Genomic DNA, 22909 nt, shown 5'->3' on the forward strand with positions numbered 1-22909 from the left:
AACACCGCCTCGTAGTCCTAGTTTCCCATATCTCAGAGGTCCAAGTGAAGGCCCCATTTTCCCATCGCTCTTCTCTGGACATTTGTCCATCGGATGTTCATAGGAAGGCAATTTCGGATATTGTAAGATATGATTCAGCTCGTGTGGGCGTCTATTCTGTAAACTAGAGGAAGCATCACACATCAACCAAGGTGGCGGGGTATTCAAACGAATTTTCACTCTTCCCAACTCTCTCTTGTCCGATGTGGCAGGGTCAAGTAACGGAGAGTGAAGCAGATGCCCTGTTTCACGAGGCTTCAAGGGACCTGACATACTTTCTTGGCCTTTACCTTTGAGTGTAATGTCTGATACTTCTCGGAATATATTCCGGTTAGTGACGTCTCCCTTGTTTGTCTCTTGAGTATTAGATGAATTATCAGCGATGATATTCCCTCGTGTTGTAAATGGACTTGGAGCCATCCACATTAGATCTGATGCATCTTTTATGTGGCCGTAGGTCTCTCTCGATGCCATTAATAACTGAGGGGAGCCCGCCTTTCGATGGTTCTCTAGTCCAACTAAACACTTATCCTTTCCAAAACGTGTGGCACGGCGGGGCGCTTTATCCAAAACTAATTTTGCTGTATTTCTCAGCGGTGTCTTTTCATAAACGTTGGATATGCACGGTTTTGTTGTCGCATGAACCGCGTCACAGATAGCATCATTCATTGCAATCCTATTAAAACTATTATCTGTAGAAAGAGTATTCACAAATCCTTCAACGATGGTATCCCTCTCAGAATCAATGCTATACACATTCACGGCGCCATGGGCTTTGCCCCCTCTTAATTCAGGTGTTCCACATTCCCGGCCTTCGTTTGAAGACGCGGACCCCATTACAACAAATGATCAAAGAATTCTATTTACAGCCATCACTTATCAGTGGAACTGAACATTCTAGACTATCGGCTATGGCTGTTACATGAATTCATCGTGACGTCATCGTTATTGTGTGAGACGTCACATCCTAACTCATGACGTCATCGCTCTGTGCATTGTTGCTAACGTGACGTCACGACAATCCTGATTTATTATCTTGATGGTGACAGCTGCAGGGGCCGCGTGATGGGTGCGGCCGCAGGTAAAGCGAACATCCCGAGAAATGGGAAAACTTGGTGCGACCCTGTACAAGAGGTATCTATCAAATCCGAACTGGCAGAGACGAAAGTCATTCCAAGCACGACAACTGTTGCGCGAAAGTGTGAAATCAAGCCTCTTGTTCGTACACATGACGTTCTCCATAACCGGAGCAATACACGCCCGGTGAGGAGCACACGTGCTTTAAAGAACAAAATCATGCAGTGTTCGCAAGAGAACAACGCTATGAATACGACCCGCTCCGTCTGCTCGGAGCGAGAACATGAGCGGCCACCATTAACCTCGTCTGGCAGCGCCGGGTCCTTCTGCAGAAGCACGATTCAAGACAGCAGGCCTGCCGTGAAGAAAAGATTGGAGGATATTCCTGTCTCTCGCATGTGGCGTGAACAATGCGAAGGGGAGATCACACACACGAAAGTAGTCACTCATGCAAGCAATGCGCAGAAGGAAAGCCTTTCCGTGCAAAGGAAACCAATGGGTATGGACGAATCCATTCTAAAGGACATTGATGAAATCGAGAGCAACTATATGGCTGGACAAAAAGCTATGCAGGCACACCCTTGGTCATATCACAATCGCGTGACGGCGCTCGCCATGGAAGTCCAAAAAGCAAGCTCAGACCAAAGTGGACTTGACTCTGCTCCAAGTGATAATGCGAAGGGTCCCCCAGCGAGAACAGCTTCTGATACTGGGGGAGACAACTCTGGCTGCCCTGGCACTGCTTCCGCCAACCAACAGCCGTCGGGGGTCTGCAGGCGGCCAGCCACGCCGGCTGAACCAACGTGGTTGAAGCCGCGTCATCTCAGTGATTACTTTGAGAAGCGTCGTTTTGGAGAATGCGGTAGCAGAAGCAGTACTCCCCCTTCTTCTAATGGAGGAGACCGGCGTTGGATGCAGACCATTCCAGACGGAGAGGAATCGTCAGATAGCCGCTCAGGCCAACCATTTCCACGCAGAAGGGCCAGAAAGGACGTCGAATTTCCAAGTTTTTTCACCTTCTGAGTTTCATATTAAGCTATCTTTGGAGGATTATATTTTGATGATTTTTACATGTATATTATTAATACTGTTTCACTTTTGAGGAAATATATAATGTTAAATTATTTCACAAATATTTGTTCCATGTTCATAGATATTATTAAATGTAATTATTACAGATGAAATACATATTTGATTAAAGTATTCATGAAGGTACTCAGAATACAACGCATCCATAAACAGGTCAACGGAGGCCTTATACACACGAGTGCCTTTTAAATCTGGTCTGAATGTATATCTTATAAAAGGAAAAATACTGGAGGTGTTTTGCCCGATAATAATACACCTGTTATTTGTTATCACGCCTACCTTGATGTGTATGTGACTTGTATATTTAGCATGATAAAACCACGCCGTGACATCAGCATCCATGTACATATCAAAGATGCTGGATAATAAATACTGTGATAATATTCTGATTCACATACATTTACTCTGTTATTTGTCAGTATAATTTTTATGTAAATGAGAGTGCCAAACGCTGCTTTGGCAATATCGAACCTAGATAATAATGGGGGTCACCAGAAATGTATGTTTCACAAGATATATGCGGAATCGCACTCAGTCCTCCGTGTGACAAACGACATACCTCATCCCGTTGAACCGCCACCGTGGTCGAGAGGATGGAGAGAGGCAGGAGGGCGGAAGGTCAGTTGATTCCCGACCGCTTCATACCTGAAGATTCTAAAAGATGGTACATGTTGTTACTCTGCCTGGCGCTCGGAATTATTGGCAAAGCCAAGGACTGATCTGCTCGGAGTCACGGTATATCAGTGGCTATCACTATAAAGCCGGCATTAGTCCGGACTGCATACCCACACCCACACACCCACACACACACCAACACACACACCAACACACACACACTTCCCTAAAACGTCTGGTCAGCGGGGATAATGTGTTAAGGGGCATTCACACAGTACAACTAGTTGTATACAATTTGTTGCATGCAACACATTGCATCGTGTGAACGGGCAAGTCGGTCCAACTTTTGACGCATGCAACTTGTTGGACGTGAGTTGTACGGAATAGGACATGCTCTATTTTCATGCGACAAGTTGTACGTACGCAGCCAATCAAAACGCGTATGAAAATCACGTGACATTTACACGTCAATTTGTAAACAAAAATGGCGACTCCGATTCACGTCGGTAAGTTCTGCTTTTCGGTATCCTAAGTGTCACCACTCAATAAAGGACCTATGAAAAGTAGGTACCACTGTCTCAAATTATATATTTTGACATTTGCATCGGTCTAATTCTCCAGGTTAAACTGTTTATAGTGTCATTTGAAACCACAGGCTATGTGACTGTATATACTGTAGTGTAGACCAAGGTGAGATTAGGTCCATATACGTTTCTAAAACTTAAAATACATCGATCATACACACAAATAAACGTCACAGTTTTAGATTCTGAGGGGAATTATCTATTATGTGATGCCATTAACAACTATGTTAGGCAAAGCATATGTATCACTAACGACATCTGAAAATAGTGTACAGCGAAAATATTGCCATTTTCGCATTTTACCAAATTCACTGTTCTAAATGTCATTATTTATTCAAATAAGGTATAGCTACATGAGAATTTCAATTACAAAAACATTGGGTTTCTGCTCTTTGTCAAAACACCAATCATCATTCCAAAAAGACTCCAATAATCCTATATTCGTTTTCGAAACAAAAACTCTGGACCGAACCGCCATGTTGATAGCGTTGGGAAATCACGGTTCTTTTCGCGTTTGACGAGATGCCTATCACATCACATGTATTTCACACTCAGCTACGATACATACATCCCTGAATTCATCATACCATTAAGAATCAAATGACATTTTGTCTAAATCACCAATACAAACGGTCCAAATGAAATCAACCGCAATATTCAAGTGTGAAGCCAAACCCTGTGCTCTTCTCATTGAAAAAAATGTAAACAAAGCAAACTTCTAGTTTTACTTAACATTTTCTACTATTCCGAGAGATTTAGTCGTCAATTTGTTACGTACATTAGCTCGGATTATTACGATTATGCAGTCCTTGCAAAAACTGAGGAATAAATAATTAGAGTCTAGATACTTTTTTGGAAAAGTCAACAGAAATCGTTCCACGTGACGCCATGATATTGACGCAAAATCACACACACTGACGACGGTATTGGTCTGCCTTTCCACATAGTATCAAAGCGAGAATGGAAACATAAAAACAAACAGAACCTGTTGATTTCAGATTGATTCTGATTACTTAACTTACATGATTTATTTATGTATGTATATGATCCCAGCATCACGGTAAAACCTGCTCCAAACATTCCGCGTACTGCTATCAGTGAACTCGCTACGTTATGACGGGAGGTTACCGGTAGTGATGTCATATTAGTATACGTCAACATCAACATCGTTGTACATATTTGTTATTTTCTTTGAGGTGCGGGTGAACTAGCACACAACGCATTCAGTTTATGAAGTAGTTTACTGTTTCAATCTTGAATTATAATTTGAATATCTCTTCAATATCTTTTCACCCAGTAAAATAATGCACTGCTGCAAAATGGGTACATGTATATAGTACTTTTACTAATATAATCTAAAATGCCATAGAATTTATGAAACTCAGAATAATCAGCTGGTTTTTTTATCACAGAAATTGACATTCATCGTGTTATTCTTCCTATAATATACTTTGTTAATGTACCACACTGCAGCATATACATATTTCCTTTGGAGAATTGTGAAATATTCATTGTGGCAAATTTATATAGATAGGTTAAATAAAACATGCCCTTCATTTCTTAAATTAAAATAAATGTACACCTGAAGGAAATTTGTCACGTTATATTTTTATTAATATATAACTCGTGTGGACAACTATTTGTTTTACATTTGGATTTTATCGTCTATTTGGCGGAACATTGACAGCTGAGGCTTTTTGTCAGAGATCTCGCGAGACCCGAGTTGTATGCAACTCGCCGCCGTGTGAATGCGGAGTTGTATACAACTTCAGTTTGTGCAACTAATTGCATACACCAAGTTGTATACAACTAGTTGTACCGTGTGATTGCCCCTTTATACGCATAAAGTAGTGGAGGTGATGTATGGAGGTTTCTATAAATGAAACATTAACGTCCTTTTGGTGAACTTAATACAAATGTTTGTCCAAAATAAAAGGCAATACCAGTCTGCACATTATGAAAATATCAGAAATATGTGCACTTACATGCTTTACCCTAAGGTATTAAAGACCAATCAAGTCAGCTGGCCGCCGGCCTGTTCGGATATCATGACGACATCGTGTTTGATCTGAAGCACAGGAACTCGTTATTGGTCAGTAAATAAAAATATATACCTCCTATATATGTTCTCTACTTATAGGGGGTATATATTTTTATTCACTGACCAATAACGAGTTCCCGTGCTATTTTCTTGTTTGCGGTTACGGTTGGCCGAAAGTATTGTGAGCGTGATGGCGGACTCAAGTGAGTGAGTGAGTGAGTGAGTGAGTGAGTGAGTATGGTAATACGCCGCTTTTAGCAATATTCCAGAAATATCAAGGCGGGGGACACAAGAAATGGGCTTCACACATTGTACCCATGTCGGGAATCGAACCCGGGTCTTCGGCGTGACGAGCGAACGCTTTAACCACTAGGCTACCCGACCGCCCCGGCGGACTCAAGATAAATCTCACTGTCACACAAATATTTCACTGAAAGTAATTCTTTTAAACGTGTGACACGTCATACTAAGTTCGTTTTGGGGTTCCTGTACACCCCTCTGAGCCAAGGTACCACATTGCATATAATATTCCCTGAAAGCGATTCTTACAAGTAAGAAATCAATTTATTGTGAACTCTCAATGCTTAATTTTTCATGTGGTATGTGTAAAAAGAACTAATTTCTGAAACAATAATAGCTTGAACTGACCTAACGCTCAACACATTTCACAGCCTCTGTGGTGTGGTGGATAACGCGTCTGCCAGGAGAACCGAAGGTCGGTTGATCGATCCAACAACCGAAAAAGACGCTAGAAGATTGTACTCTGCCTAACGCTCGGCATTAATGGCATAAAACAAGGAGAGATCAGCTACTGTCTAAGTAGGGTCTGCTGGAGTGAGTGAGTATGGTTTTACGCCGCTTTTAGCAATATTCAAGCAATATCACGGCGGGGGACACCAGAAATGGGCTTCACACGTACCCATATCGGGAATCGAACCCGGGTCTTCGGCGTGACGAGCGAACGCTTTAACCACTAGGCTACCCGACCGCCCCGGGTATGCTGGAACATTGCATTGCAATTGATCACAGTAATATGATGATTTCAAACAGAATCCTCAGCATATCTCAGCCCATGACACCGTTTTGCTGGAGACAATGACATAAGGACGCCTTCATGAATTTCTCAACTATTGATAGGCCATTTTGCTCATCTTTACTGAATATGAAAACAATCCTTTTGACATTTTCGATGACAATCGGCCAATGTCCTTGCCAGCCTCCACAGCAATAAATAATAAGAGCTGACGCAGAGAACAGTAAATGTACACAATTGTGCACAAGCATATATCTGCAAGTATGGTTATTCACAGCTTTCATTTCAAATCCGACATATGGAGCTATTGATATTGTATTTATCAGATGTTTAAAACTCCCTTATTATACCGGTAAATACTGAATTTTCTAGGTGAGAATTTGATTTATTTTCAGGAAGGTGGTAGATTTGGGTTAACTAGTTTGTATGCTGGGGTCCACAGTAGATCTTTCTGTGGATTCTACAAATGAGTACTGGTGTACTTTTGAAGTATGTGTGAAACCAGATATATTCGAAAGGTTGCACCGATTTGTTGAAATGTATTTTATCTGGTCACGTTTTCAAAATCCAAATAAATAATGTCTTGGTTAAGGGTTTGATTGTCCTAATGTTTTATTTCATCTGATATTTCAGAGATGCAGTAGTTCCCTCTGGGTTTATGATCTCTGTTTTGACAAATTCAGTCAGTGGCACAAAATAACAGAAGTCACACATCAATTTCCTTCCCTTCCAAATTGCTATACTACTCTAAAAGAAAAGGGAATAAAATTACACCAGTCACAAAGCTTTTCTGACTGGTCTTTCCGACATATTCTGCCATGGACTCCCCAAATACGGCAAGACAGTCCTTGCACAGTTAGTCTGACAAGGGAGATAACTGTTATACCTACGGCCATCATTTGATGAAATGAGTTCTGGTGCTGTATTTTCTGAACATGTTTAAAAAGTGTTCTTACAATGAATTTGTTGCACTCAGCAACATTCAAGCCATAGGCAGATGCAATCCAGTAATTCAGCATGAGGTGAGGTGAAATGGGGTTTAACCATGTGTCCAAGATTATTGCACTTAAATATACACCTGCATGTGTGCCTGGCTGCTTCTGCTGGTCTTGACTGATGCCAAAATGTAGTGCTAGCACACTGTGATACCATGTCACAGTTTAACATAAATACCCCACTGAGACACAGTATACCGACTCTGAGGCGACCAGTCCTTGTTTTAGCCCCTTAATGCTGAGCGCCAGACAGGGTAACAACAAGTACCATGTTTTAACGTCTTTTGATATGACACGTCGAACCCGGGACCTTCCGCTATCCAGACAGAGGCGGTATAATCCAGCATGAATCTGACACATCGGTGATTCATATTTGAGTGTGGATGTGCATTTTAGTCCACTTTTAATAATATTCCAGCAATATCATGGTGTAACATGAGAAATGGGCTTCACACTTTGAACCCATGTGGGGAATCAAACCCAGGCTTTCAGCGTGACAAGCGAACACTTTAACTAGTAGGCTACCCCACTGATCATGCCGTCAGGGTATAAAGACACATGATCAACCAGCCTAACCACCTGACTCACGTAGGTTGCTGGGGACAAATGTTAACCTGGAATCTCATTGGAGCACTAAGGTGGCGAGGGACTGTTTTAAAATGTTCACAAAATTTTAGCTGTAATAACCCTCTGTTGGGCCATCCAAATTTTTGAACGTGTTTCTCATCTCAAACCTCACCCGGGGAAAAGAAATGAATAAGACAAAAAAAGAAAGAAAACTGTTTTCCACAAGCTATGTTACTTATTTTAGTATATTTTATAGTTTAGAACACTTAATACTAGTACTTAAATATATTTTTGACAAAGATCGAGTTGCTTTGCTTCGGAAACAATTTTTTAATAAAGTCAAGCTTACATGATTTTTTAATGAGTGTGCAATGTAGTGTATTGTTTTTATGACATCAGGACATAAATTTCCACGTTGGAGGAAAATGTGATAAGAAAACTTTATATTATTTCACGGAATGTAAATTCAGGGATAACGGGGGGGAAAAACAGAATAAATTATGGACAGCCTTATGATTCTTATGATACCCAGCACTGGGGACCTTTTCTGACCCAGGATTCCCACAGGGTTGATAAAGGTGGTCAGAGTGTGTTAACCTTGTTAACTCCTCTTAACCGTTAACAACAAACAAGAAAGTCAATGTTTTCATAATAGCTCAGTATATTGCACTTTGTACAGACTGTATCCATAAATGAATATTAAGCTGAAAAGAGAATGAAAAAAATAAACAGGTGAGTGTTAGCCTCATTCTCGAGCATAAGGGTTGCAATGTCACCTTCTGAAAAGTAGGATATGTTCACAAAGAAAAAAACCCTCATATTTTGTATTTAAATAATATGGTTTCAACTTCTACGTATAACTTTTAGATTTAATACCAGCACCTATCTTCTATATAAAGCCCAAAAAATATAAATAAAAAAATGAAAAAAAAATGCTGACTACGATGACTACACTTGCCCTTGATTCAATAAATAAATACAAAATGATGCTTAAGATGCATAATTAACTGCAGTGATTGAAGTATTTCTCATGTCATTTCACCAACAATGTCAACCCATGCTCACATTACATAATGTCATTACTCATGACAACAACTTGCAAACATGACAGCACCATGCACTTCACAAAGCATGACATCACAGTTGTCATAGCGACTAATGAGGATTGTTCCATGTTCACTCTCAACCAGTGTGGGAGTTGCGGAACTATTTAGCCTTCACAGGTGAGAGGTCTTCTGTCTCCATCTCCTGGGCGATGTTACACCAGTCTGCCACCTTCCCTGTCTGGAGGAAAGCCTCCCGCGACAGCGACTTGCTCTGAAGGGTCTCCAATGCTCCTATCACAGCACCTGCAACAGGGGGACAATTTTATACAAATGATTACTCATGAGGTCAATATGCAAAAACAAGGAACCGAGGAACCGACCCATGAGGTGGTCAGATCCCCGTAGGGGTCTGGGTCCGAGGGTCCTTGTTTTCGAATATTGACCTCGTCCAGAGTAATCATTCGTTTTATTATACTGAAATTCACTTTAAAGTTTCATTACAGTAACTTAGTTGGAACTGTGAAATGGTCGTACCTGACGCCATCTTGTTTTCTAGCAGACGTCAATATTCATCAAGTGACAGGTCAATACTGATCATGTGACAAGTCAATATTCGAGGTCAGTGTCAGTCACATGATTCAGGAGTCTACATTGAAATGTATTGTTTTGTCATGTGATATGGATTAACCAATGGATGGTAACATTCTTGACAGATTAACATGATTAAGTATACTAACATGAAAAAAATCAGGTTGTCCTGAACTTTTTTTTAGTAGTATATTACACCAGGGTTAGAAAGGTATGAATTATCTTTCATTAGTCGACAAAAATAATCTGATACAGAGTTGCCATCTATCTAATGGCAAAAGTCACAACTCCTTCCTGCATTTTACTCGTCACTGACTAGCAGACTGATGTTTCTTCTGACACAACTTGACGTTTACTAGTAAACAGTATACACTTTCAGTCAAATTTAATTAACAACTAACAGAATTCCCATTCAAATGATGACAGTTCACTTTACAAAACATCTATAGAATATATAGTGAATGTAAACACTGTAGATTTTGTAACATGTATTGCACACTGTCACTGTTCTATTGTTCATTGTCAGCTTCTTAGGTCTTAGGCACTGTATATAGGAACAAAACATAAACTGATAGAAATTTTAAAAAGTTTGGTTGATGTTTACACTTTTAGCTTCTTGACAGGAGTGCATATTGATTTAACCTTCCATAAAAGTCAATATTCTTGTCTCATAGCACTGCCAATATCAGAGCCACCTTTGCATAAAGCATTTTATTTCTTCCATTGGACACAAAATCAGATTTGAACATCCTGGTAGAAAATCTGTATCAAATAAAACAAGACTTTGCCACTAACGTGGCAATATCCCCCGCCCCTGTTGCAGAATTTATGACATAATTAAATCTAAACAAACCCTAACCTTTTTTAACATGGGTGGAACTTGTCATGGAAATTGTAAAAAAAAGAAGAGTTTGGAACCTAAGTCCATCTTGCTGCCATGGAAACGTAAAAAAATAAAAATTTCTAAAATTTATCAATAGCATAAGGCACCAGTTCAGCATGTACCTGACAAACCTGCAAAATTTCATGAAAAAATATTAAACGGTTTATGAGTTATGTTCCGGAAACGAACCCTACCCTCACAGAACCTAAGTCCATCTTGCTGCCATGGAAACGTAAAAAAATAAAAATTTCTAAAATTTCTTAATAGCAAAAGGCACCAGTTCAGCATGTACTTGACAGACCTGCAAAGTTTGATGAAAACATATTGAACGGTTTCTGAATTATGCTCCAGAAACAAAACGTGACTGACGGATGGACAGACGGAGCCTGTTTCTACTTTGTTGGGCGGGGGATAAAAACTATATACTGTCTGCACATGTGCACAAATCAATTTTCAAGTGTCTCTGTCTGCAGTTCATTATCATGATTTTATTTCAAGAAGGTCTGGAAATAACACAACAAAACACTAATTTCTATGTGGTCACATCAGCCTTGTTATGAACAGCAAGTCTCACCTCCAAGCCAGGCTGTGTAGTTCTCTTTTGAGGGAGGCTTGTGGAACTTGAACACTTTGAGAGCAATGGCTTCCTTGTACTTGGGTTTCTTCAGGAGATCATACAGCTCTGCCCTCAGCCTGTGGTGAAAGCCTGGCATCATGGCTGTACCACCCATTATCACAATATTCTCAGACAGGTCACGACGCAAGTCAATTGGACACTGCAAAAATAGTTGCAATTAATCACTGACTCACATTTAAAAGATTTAATAGCTGGAGTAAAACTAACATGTTCATAATAATGATATGCTGATTGGCTACCTCCTATCCGAGTAAACACATAGCGAGTGAGTGAATTGGGTTCAAAGCCGCTTTAAACAGTATTCCAGTTTCAATACAGAGGGTTGGCTTGATATGGGAGGAAAGACTGAAGTGATCATGATGATGCAGGTCTCAGACGTTTACCACAAGCATGGGACGTTAGACAAGCATGGGTATGGTGCTAATAAGACAAGAAACAATGGGAGTGACATGGATTCGTACCCAAATCATAGGACTCTGGCGTGCCCAAGGGATACAACTCTGCACAGCGAATTGCAGTGCCTCAGACAACTGGGCCACCCATGTCCCCAAACACATAGTGAACAAGCCTTATTGCTTCATGGCCATAAGAAAAGTTGAAAATTTATACAATTGATCAATTTCCTAGTTCGGCTCTAGATAAGGTTCCTGTATTCCAAACAATACCTCTACCATGTGTACACACTGTGCATTCAACTTAGTGAGCATTATATGATAAAGCTTAATCTATTTTCAATTCATTTCTTTACCAATATGCATCAACATTAAATAAGGAAACCTAAACAAATCTGCATAAACATAATCATGATGACAACTAGGGGAACATCTTTGGAAATTAGTTCAAATATTAAACGTTTGACTTCTTGTCAGTCTGCTGGCCAAACAGATGTCTCTACCCTGAGACAATGAAACACAAACTGCTATACTGACCTCAATGAGGGCATCCAGAATGAGTGTTGCCACTGATCTCTCATCACGGTCTTGTTGGAACAGAATCTCACAAACATGTTCTCTGTGGAGAAAACAGAGCAAAATAAGGAATCACCGCTTAGATAACAGACAGTGTAGCAGTTTTAGTATATAGTCCTTTACTTTAGCAGATCAGAAGGCCCTGTCTGGTGCTTGGCATTTAGGGGATTAAAGGATGACTGGCTTTCAAAGTGTGTCTGAGTAGACTATATATGTTAAACTGTGGCATGATATCTCATCTGGCTAGCACTATAAAACACTGTAAGTCTGGACTAGTACAAGCAGAAACACAACATAAGTAATTTTCACCTCACATATACTTGATGCAGAGATCCAATACCAGAAGCAGTCACTGTACAAACGTATCTCATGCTATCTCCACCCCCTAGATCATGCAGATGCTATACCAGAGGCAGTCACTGTACAAATGTATCTCATGATATCTCCACCCTCTAAATCATGCAGATCCTATACCAGAGGCAGTCACTGTGCAAACTTATCTCATGCTATCTCCACATTCTAAATCATGCAGATACTATACCAGCGGTGATCAATGTACTGACATATCTCCACCCCCTAGATGATGCAGATCCTATACCTGATATAGCAAATGAATCAACATACCTGAGTTTACCATTGATGTGTAATATTTTCTTCCCATCCAAAGGGTAGTCTACATCTGGGGGAGGCGTCGGCAACTGACAAAGGCAAAAAAAAAAGAAGGGTTTATTCCACAAAGTCTGGATGACTGACATGAACACATGTAAACTAGTATGGTAATATTTCACTCTTATTCCGTGACCTTCACAACATTGGTCAAAACACAATTCTAACTGACCCGTGAAGATTCGGGGTAGAATAGGTCTTCAGCGACCCATGCTTGGCATAAAAGGTGACCATTCTTGTCGTAAGAGGCGTCTAACGGGATCGGGTGGTCAGGCTCGCCGACTTGGTTGATGCATGTACCCCAATTGCGTGGAATGATGCTCATGATATCAATCTCTGGACTGTCTGGTTTGGACTCGATTATTTACAGATCTCCGTCATATAGCTGGACTATTGCTGAGTGCGGCGTTAAACAATAAACCAACCAAACCACAATTCTAATTGATTTAATTTCACACTGGGTGTAATAATCATATCTTAAGTCAAGTCTAAAACAACCATCCTCAAGTCTCCAGTGTTTCATATGACATTCAAATCTCCATGCTATTATGACATAAACCATGGATCCATTCGTTTGAGATACAATGCTAAAAGTGGACATCTAATCAAATTACACTGTACTATTATAATGGTAACCAATTTCACCAGACTCATTTCAGCTTGTGCATGACGTCACAAACATAACTTATAGCATTCAAGGACTTCCCTCTCCCGTCTTAGAACTAAGTAAAACATCTTTTCCAGCCAAAAAAGCATTGCAACATGTTAAAATACATTGAAGGCTCGCACAGCTCAGGCAGGGAGTTTTAATGTAGACCTAAGCCAAACACACATGCAAGCTCTAAGCTCTGAGTGGTAGGAGAGATGAAGCTGGTGAAATGAAGCTATTGTGCCTAATGAATCCGGGTATGGATCATAATAGAATGGAGGTGCCATACACTGGATGTCGAGGAAAAAAACAGTAAGCCTGTAGGAGATATGCTACAGCACAAACCAGCCATGTTTAAAGCTCTTACCTTGTTTATATCAGCTCCTGCTACTAGCACTTCCTGGATCTGCTTGGCTCGACTGTGGCTTGTCACAAAACAACACTGTGCTGAAAAATGCACAATTTCAAATGAATAGAGAATATGTTCGCCATTATTATCACAACCAAAACTTACAACTCAACTGGTAAACACACAAAACAAGATTGTTAAAGTATGTGAACGTTCTTGACAAATCTGAGGGCTACGATGCTAATCATGCAAAAGAATAACCAGTAAGTACAAAGCATGTTAATATATTCTTACCTTTAATATTTTCCAAAACATCTTCATTTAGATCATCTGAAAACAAAACAAATTCCCAATGTTTAGCAAAATTCATTATGAAGGTTATCAGGAAGTACATGTGCTCCAAATTCACTTGTAAACACAAAGTTGTCAACCCCTGGATGTCTAATTGAGTGAGAAGCCAGGGTCCAGGGCTAAGCCCTGTTTGGGGGCGGAGGGGAGTGAACCCCCCTCCGGCGAAAACTGGTTTTGAATGATTTTAAGACCATTTTAATGGTCATGTATTCTGAAAAATTATATTTTTATCTACATTTCATATGAATGTGTGAGAATGTCCCAACCTTGCGCGTGAGCGTGACATAGGTGATAAATGCGTGAGACTCATGCAAGATGTGTGAGAGTTGACGGGTATGTAAAGTTCTGTTTTCAGCAGTAGACAATCTTCATAAAGCAGATCTAATTAGACACAGTAGCTAACAAGGCACTAGCATTATGGCTCCAGATATTTACTTTATTATCTCAACTCAAATCATCCCTAGGGGCATTGAGAAACAATGCAACAAGAACTCTCAATGTGGATGGACACCAACCTGCGCAGGAGCTGAAGGGTTTGTTGGTTTGTTCTGATGTCGTCACAGTGGCATGTTCCTTCAACTGGGCCTCAATTTGACTGAAAGGTAACCATGGTAACCATACTGTAATGATCATCAAAGAAATTATTGTGGAACACACTGGAGAGAAAGCAGGACAACAAACAGAAAATGGAGCTTTCCATAGAGGTTGGCACCCCCTTTGTAGCCTGGCACAGTAAACTTTATTTTGTAAGTGCAGTATGATGACTTACAAACATGCTGGTTCATAACCATTGAACCATTGTGTTGAACCACAGAGGATCATGACATTCTTCTTGACTATCATAGTGACCAACCAATCCCCATCCAAACCAATCGTCCTTCCTAACAACTGGCACATAACAATTAGTTCAGATATGCACCCATGTGAAGATTGGTGTAAGAATTGGTCTCAGATGTGACAATTTGGATCAGTGTGGATCTTTGCTCACAATATCAATCACTGGAGTGTAGGGTCGAAACTTGATTATTTACCAAGCAATACCATATTGGAGGAATATTACTGAGTATGGCATTAAACAACAAGTTAACAAAACAAAGTCCTTCAGCTTAACAAATCTTGGCTAGAGAGTAGTCTCCCTTTGAATGTGGACACTACCAGAAAAGGTCCTTCCCCCCCTGAAGGCAGGGTTTCACTGTTCATGTTATCCCTTACTGTTTGTTACTTAAATGAAAGTGTTAACCATGCTTTCTGTAGATGAAGACTTCATGGAAGACAGCATATGAACTGAACAACATGTTGAGAATGTCATGTGTGATCATGGATTAGTTTATTAAATTGGTAACATTTCAAGAATGGTCGCTGGTTTTGAAATAGGCAACTGATCCGATGATACACTGATAATCGATTCATGATCATTCATGACGGAGAACATAAAAATCATTACATTCTTTTTCGGTATCTGCATATTTTTTGTGAACATGAAGTATAAAATAATAAATACAAAAGCAAAACTGTCAAATAACACAAGTACAAATGACCCACTGGAAACATTCCCCCAGCAACATTCCTTCAAACCTTGTATGTTATCAGAATGTTGTATTTTAACACATTATACTAAACATGCTCAATATCATCATCCCCCGAAGATTCATTAAAGTTTAACAATGCTGGCATAATTTGAAAACATAATCACAGATTTTTCTCATTTCCAATAAATCATTGGAAACTGGAACAACACAATTTCTGACTGATTAAATTGCAAATTTTCCACCTTTCCAAGACTACCATTTCCAAATTCAGTTGCTCACCTGTGAATTGCCTTCCCCCCCAAAGGAATGGACTGCCAAGCCTTTAGTACTGGAATTCCTTCATACACCTTCACACAGTCAAGGTTGTTTTAACACACATGGATTGAATATTATTAACATAAAGGATGATGTGATCAAATCTTTAATCCTTATTCCTTAGACATATTATTTGATGGCATTCATCATAGTAAAACTGATTGACCGTAATGCAAATCAATCATCTAAAATGAAGTGGGGGATATCTTGACACAGTAAAAAACTGTAAACTAGAATGTGGCCATTGAAAATATACCTATCTATCTGTACATTACTAGATTAATATAGACGTAAGGAAACATGCACATCAGTATGCACTGGCAGTGAAATAATGCTTGAAACAAACATGGAAATTGTTACGAATAATATTATATTATTCTTTACAGTTTGCAACTTTTTTAATTACCGAATTTTCTTGAGTATAGTGCACACTTTTTTTCAGAAAAACAAAGCTGGGTAGAAGGGGGAGCGCATTATACATGCCATAATGAGTTTTGATGTACCTTTATTAACAGCAACCATGGTCAGATTGCCGCTATTGACTCCTTGAAACAAACTTTAGTTGACAGAGAATGGATACATATATCATAAATGCCATACTTTGACTTGTTAAAAGTCACATTTGTTGTGGTTTGACGATTTTAGTTCTCGCAAGTCTTTTGCTATGATTTTCATGTTGAGTCATTAAACTAGGTTTAAGAACTAAGTAGCAGTGAAGTGTGTACATGGTTTAAGTAAATAATAATCCCAAGCATACAAAGGATATCATTACTATTTTCCAGTTGAGTGTGACACAATTATTTGCAAAAGTTCTTTCTCACATTTTTCACTCTGAGGTTCAAAGAATGTCTTGCAAAATCTGCTATACTACCTAGATGAAGAATTATGTTCTGAAATTTTTCAGAGAATGACACAGAACATGAAAGTAAGGAAATGCTAGAGAATTCAGTCGGTGCCACAGGAGCTTAGCAGTGTGAAGGATACAGGCATGACCAGCGCCTCCTTGTAGCCCATGTCCATCACCATCCCCGTGCTCGTCCCCAGCACCAGCAGACACACCATGTGACTTGGGGCAAACAGCACCGAGCTGGCCTGGCAAAATACAGCAGCATACAAATTTGTATATCAGATTTCAAGTACAATTTATAATGTTGACACTGTTTTTACATATTTCATTTTGTTTGTTTGTTTCTTGTTTAATGCCGCACTCAGCAATATTCCAGCTATATGACTGCGGTCTGTAAAGAATCGAGTCTGGACCAGACAATCCAGTGATTGACATCATGAGTACCGATCCAAGCAACTGGGATATGATGACATGCATTAAAGAAGTCAGTGAGCCTGACTACCCGATCATGTTAGTCGCCTCTTACGACAAACATAGTCGCCTTTGACAGCAAGCATGGGTTGCTGAAGACCTATTCTAACCCGGATCTTCACGGGTATCACATATTTGAAAAAAATACTGTTATTTATAAATACGGACATTTTTACAAAAGTGCACAAACCTCATACTGTCTGAAGAGAACACTGGCTAAGGTATCTCGGAAAGATGATGGACACAACAAGGATTCCACCACCACTACACGGCGATCTTTAGGATTTACCAACAGGTGCCTGGAAGGAAACATTTATTTTAGTAAGCCTTATACCAATGTTATACATGTTAGTATGGTTACAGCTAATAATACTCAATAGCACATATGCCTTTTATAAAGCTATTACTGTATCACCGCATTCCCCTCAATTCCATTAGGTTCCTGACAACCTTGGGTAAGCCCAGTAACCGGTTCATCTTCCAAACCCAGGTTTTGAAGCGGTTCTCTTCCAAACCTAGATTTTGAAATGGGTCACTTCTAAACCTACTTTGAGGTTTTACTTTTCAATTGTAATACTAATAAGTTTTACAATTTACGTTTTATAAACGTGCCTCTTGATGTAAACACATTTCTTTGAGGATTGGTTAAAAGTCACAATTTTGTTTACATGACTTAAATCGAACCTGCAACCTCACATATCGTGTTACAATTTGTAACCCACTGGTTTCCGACTGAGCTACCAAGGAAGGTGATGAGAAGTTGTTCAAATTATCAAGCCATGACTCCAGCTAGTCCATGCTGCATGTGTGTTTTCTCTCGCACGCTTTCAGCGAATTCCTTTAATACCATGATACACTGTATTGTTTCCCTATAAGGTGTGTCGATGTTTCTTATTTTATTCGTTATTTCTTGCATTTAGACGGTTCTTAAGTTAGATAAAACCCGCTCCCTTGGTTTTGGTTGAAAATGTAAACCAAAACCTCGGAGGCGTGTTTAATATTATACATAATCTCCACCCCACCCCCAACCTGAACACACACTAAAGGCATTGTGAATCACAAGTAGTGTGTACATTTGTTTTGGGGAAAGCACATTAAAGTTACCTGCCCTTTGTTAAAAAACCTAACACTGGTTTAAAATGACACGGGTGGAAACCAGAAACATAATTCTTTTTGTTGGGCACATGCCGTGTGTAACATGCTGTCAAAAACTTTGACAGATTTTTTTATGGGATTTGATGGAATAGTGAGTGAGTGAAAGAGTTTGATTTTACGCCGCTTTTAGCAATATTCCAGCAATATCACGGCGGGGGGACACCAGAAATGGGCTTCACACATTGTACCCATGTTGGGAATCGAACCCGAGTCTTCGGCGTGACGAGCGAACGCTTTAACCACTAGGCTACCTGACCGCCCCTTGATGGAATAGAAACTGATCCTATTACTCGTCATACTTTGATCAAAGTTTGATGACGTTGATTTAATTTAGCCAATCAGACTGCAAGGAACACTTACCCCTTTTCACCTGGAAGTGCATAGAGTCAAGTCAAAATGAGTCAACTAATTTTGACTGACGAGATGTTGGAAGAATTAATTGATTTGTTTCAACAATGAGCAGCCATTCTCGGGACCAAATATGCCTTTGCCTACCCCGACGCCGCCTTCTCAACATGGCAACACACAAAATACATATGACAACAGCAAAACATTTTTCGTCAGTAGCATCCACCTTGGCAAGATGTCAGTGTAAACAGTCCAACTTGGGCCTAGAAAACTTGGTCAAAGTTTTCCGTGACCATGTTGACCAAGTTTTTGATCCAAGTTTTTGATAGTGTAACAGGGGCTTCAGACTCAAATCAATGAAGTACTGAATATACTACTAGGCAACTCACTTGAAATAGAGCACATAGAGGAAATCTTTCAGGTTATCATATAAATCACTTGTAGATGCGTAATCCCATAGTTTCGTAATCTGAAAGTACAAGATGCATGCAGATACCATGATTATGTCAATACTTCAATTACTTCCTACATGTCATTAATCATGTTAATGTTAATTGTATTAAACAAGGGATCTATTAACCTGTATTTCATCATCATGTAGGTCTTTACTTGAAGCCATGATCCATACAGATTTACTACAATAAGACTAAGGACCAAAGACTCATGAAGCACACAGAACTGTATAATAACTACAATATACAGTGATCCCTCGCTATTGTGCTCTTCAATAAAGCGCTACCTCGGTTACTACGCGCGGTAACGCATGGCTCCCCAAAATTATGTACACTTTTAATACAGAGCGTTTTACACAGACATGATTGTATTGTTGTTCCTTGTTCATTTGCACATAACGCTTCTCATCGCACAATCAACCGTTTATCACAGAATGGAGTTCTAATAATCAGTTTGAAAACATCCGCAGCAATCTTCCTTAAAATACCAAAACAAACATGGAAAGGGTTACATATGTTACAGATTTGTCTTGAAGAATGACACTGCAGTGTTGTACAGATCACACACAATAATCTGGCTACGATGTGGACATGGTTGACTGGTATGTGTACAATTTAATGTTTTCTTACAAAATATTCTGTAAGTGTATATATATAAATTTCACTATGACCATTATATTTTGGCATATTTCTCAACATAAAGGTTTCTTGGTAGTTGTCTCGCTGAGGTGATGTGAGTGAAAAAGGAATTCTATTATGAGAGATTTGTGTTATATTATCTTGAGGTGATAGGAATACACAAGTCCGTCAGTCCAGTCACTGGAAGTCAGCCGAACTTTGAGAGTACGAAAAATTTAAAATTTGACAGTCTCAGACAGTCTGTATAACATGGTATAACAAACCAAAGAAAGCATGATGCTGACAGATACTGTCAGCTAACATTGCCTGTTGTACCTGCAATTAGCAGACGACAAAAGGTACATGTAATTCATATTTCACTACGATCACTTTGTTTAGGTCTGGAGGGCTTCTGGTAATCATTGATGACCTTTGAATATGTAACACCATACCTTCCCTGTCCTGGAACTCTTCACTTCACTGGGGATGATACATCTTGGACCCGTCTCTCCCGCCAGGCCACATCTGACAGATAAACAAGTCAAACTTCTTGAAGAAGTGCAATGAGGAGCATGATTTGTTATTGACAGTATCTAGATAATCACCATCTCATGTTGCTTGACATGAATCTAATACCAATGACATGCCAACTAATCATCAAAGTGTTTTTTTCAAGTTCACCTTTGTATGTTAGGGTTATTATCAATATCATGTGATTAAGGTTATAGCAAAAAATGTCATTGAGTGAAGGGCACCAAATCTGATGAAAACAGAAACTGATTTGGCTTAATATGGCACTGTATTGTCATATGATATTGCCAGTCACATCTTTGCAGACATACATAGAAAAACTTTGGTAGGTATGTGATATTCAAGTTCAACTTCAAGTGAACTGTTCTTTAAAAACAAACAATTGGTGTTAGATTGTTTTGTTTGTTGTTTAAAGGGGCACTGATCTAACGCAATTCCCCGGACTGGTTGTTGCCTTTGTTATTGTTTTTTTCCCCGTGAGTACCCGGATGATACGCAACGCAACTGAGCGTGACCAGAGACTGGGCTACCGTCTGCAAGGACAGCTAAATAAACATTGCTGGAGGCAATATTTGTTTTACGCATTTTTGAACACTGATTAGTTTAACCGTGATCTATAAAGATTTCGACAAAAGGCGCATGTTAATTAATTTCTTCAGCCTAAACAAACAGACAAAAAGAACGGCGGAGCTCATCGTATGTCGTCATTTGGAAATACCCCAGATGGTTATAGTTTAATAATAAAAAAAGTATCCATGCAGTGAAAGCTTTTTCGGATTTCGGATTGCGTCGATGATACGATTACTACTCACTTGTTGTCATCCACGTTTTCTCGTATAACCCTACACTTGTGTATTTGTTGTCATTCACTTGATGCTCAGTTAATGAATTTATTACAGGTACAATTAGTGGTAGCACCACTTAGATTACCTGACAAAGGTTCCCATTTGGCATTTATTGTGTCTGGGGTAATTATTCAGTCTAAATCCAGGTTTGAAGTGAGGTGAAATGTGTGTTATGTAATATGCACGTGGCAGCCCAGCAAGAGGTGAATGATCAGTTGATTTACTTTTTTTGTAAATCAACGGATCGTTCCTAGTCATCAAAGGATTAACAGAAAATACGTTGATTGATTAATCACTGTTATCTTGCACAGTGGATATGTCAAAAGGGAGTGTTTACATGTCTAGGTTTACTAAAACAAAGGGAATACACTCATATCATGGCGTGAAGTGTCAATGTAAAAACAACATACTTTGTTCAAAGGGTTAAATAATAGTACGTTGATTGTTTGCTCATTGTTATCTATCACTCAATGGATTTTTTAGGAACCGTGGACGTTATGAAAATAGTTGTCATGTGGGCTTTCTCAGCCGACCCTTGAGACTTGACACCTATGTGAAACACCTGAAACAATCCAAGTGATCAGTTGAGAAAGGAACACGGGTTATAATATCCCGAAACGATATATATCTTTTAAAATATGTGATTGTTACAGAGACACGTGACATCGAATAAGTTTCAGTTGTTTTTCAGTCACATTGTTAAATAACTGAATATGTGGGCGTTTAATAAATTTGAAAATGTTACACATTTTGACAGTAAAAGTTAAACACACTTTCAAATAGCAATGCTCAGGTGAAATATTTACTTTGTGTTGCAAGTCAAAATAGTGTAAACGAAAATCGCAAAACTACCAAGCAAGTGACTTATCAAAACTTCGGCACCATTACCGATGCTACCTACATTTCCTTATTATCTTGAAAACTGTATTTCATTTTGTTGATCAATGTGACCATACGCCCTATTTACTACCCATACAAGTGACTAATGCGCTTACGAATGGCGCAGCAGAGGTCGCGAACTAGTCTAGATTTCTGCTATACATCCGGGTACTCACTGGGAAAAAACAATAACAAAGACAACAACCAGTCCCGGGGAATTGCGTTAGATCAGTGCCCCTTTAACACCGCATTCAACAATATTCCAGCTATATGATGGTGGCCAATAAATAAAATGAGCCACACAATCCGGTGATACGCATGGCCAAATGTAGCTTCTATGAATAGGCATCCATTCATTGTAGCTGATTACAAAGCCGTTGAAGCACTGGCAGCAGTTGACGGTTCGTGCTGGTCTGCAACTAACTATTGGGCTCTGCACTCTGATGTAGCCAGGCCGACGGACTCAGTCAACAACAGAAAGTCAAAGTATACACTACTTTGCATACACACGCTTCGATAAGAAGTAACTTACTTAGTATAGGCATTGCCAATATCAACGACAACTACGTTTTTGTCCCCACCATACGCAAGACCTTCATATAATGGCATTTTCTAGACACGGCATATATTTTTCATAATAATTCGGTGACAGTTCTGTTCCGGAAGTTCTGAGAGCCACCTATCGACTAAGGGAGGCAACTCTGCAACTCTGCTGTGGAAACCTTATTGTCGATGGTCATCG

The 22909-nt window shown here is 39.5% G+C and overlaps 1 protein-coding gene across 1 annotated transcript; it reads right to left on the reverse strand.

Moving 5' to 3' along the window:
* Positions 1 to 8689: 8689 nt before the first annotated feature.
* On the reverse strand, positions 8690 to 22838 carry LOC139444357 (actin-related protein 10-like). Its single transcript, XM_071225301.1, has 13 exons — positions 22700 to 22838; positions 20365 to 20437; positions 19232 to 19311; positions 17530 to 17638; positions 17006 to 17113; positions 15986 to 16053; positions 14693 to 14772; positions 14121 to 14156; positions 13845 to 13924; positions 12787 to 12860; positions 12124 to 12205; positions 11132 to 11333; positions 8690 to 9389 (listed from the first exon to the last, which is right to left on the reverse strand). Exons 1-13 carry the CDS (start codon positions 22774 to 22776, stop codon positions 9247 to 9249), a joined length of 1212 nt encoding a protein of 403 aa, XP_071081402.1. The 5' UTR covers positions 22777 to 22838; the 3' UTR covers positions 8690 to 9246.
* Positions 22839 to 22909: the final 71 nt, after the last annotated feature.

The sequence above is a fragment of the Haliotis cracherodii genome, unplaced genomic scaffold (assembly GCF_022045235.1).
Source record: "Haliotis cracherodii isolate W230 unplaced genomic scaffold, xgHalCrac1.p SCAF_5, whole genome shotgun sequence".
Classification (NCBI taxonomy): Eukaryota; Metazoa; Mollusca; class Gastropoda; order Lepetellida; family Haliotidae; genus Haliotis; species Haliotis cracherodii.

Coding starts and splice junctions, on each gene's coding strand:
- LOC139444357 (XM_071225301.1), bottom strand. CDS start 22,776: ATGCCATTATATGAAGGTCTTGCGTATGGTGGGGACAAAAACGTAGTT. Junction 19,312..20,364: donor AGAGTTCCAGGACAGGGAAG/GTATGGTGTTAC, acceptor TTGTACTTTCAG/ATTACGAAACTATGGGATTA. Junction 9,390..11,131: donor CTACACAGCCTGGCTTGGAG/GTGAGACTTGCT, acceptor CCCCTGTTGCAG/GTGCTGTGATAGGAGCATTG.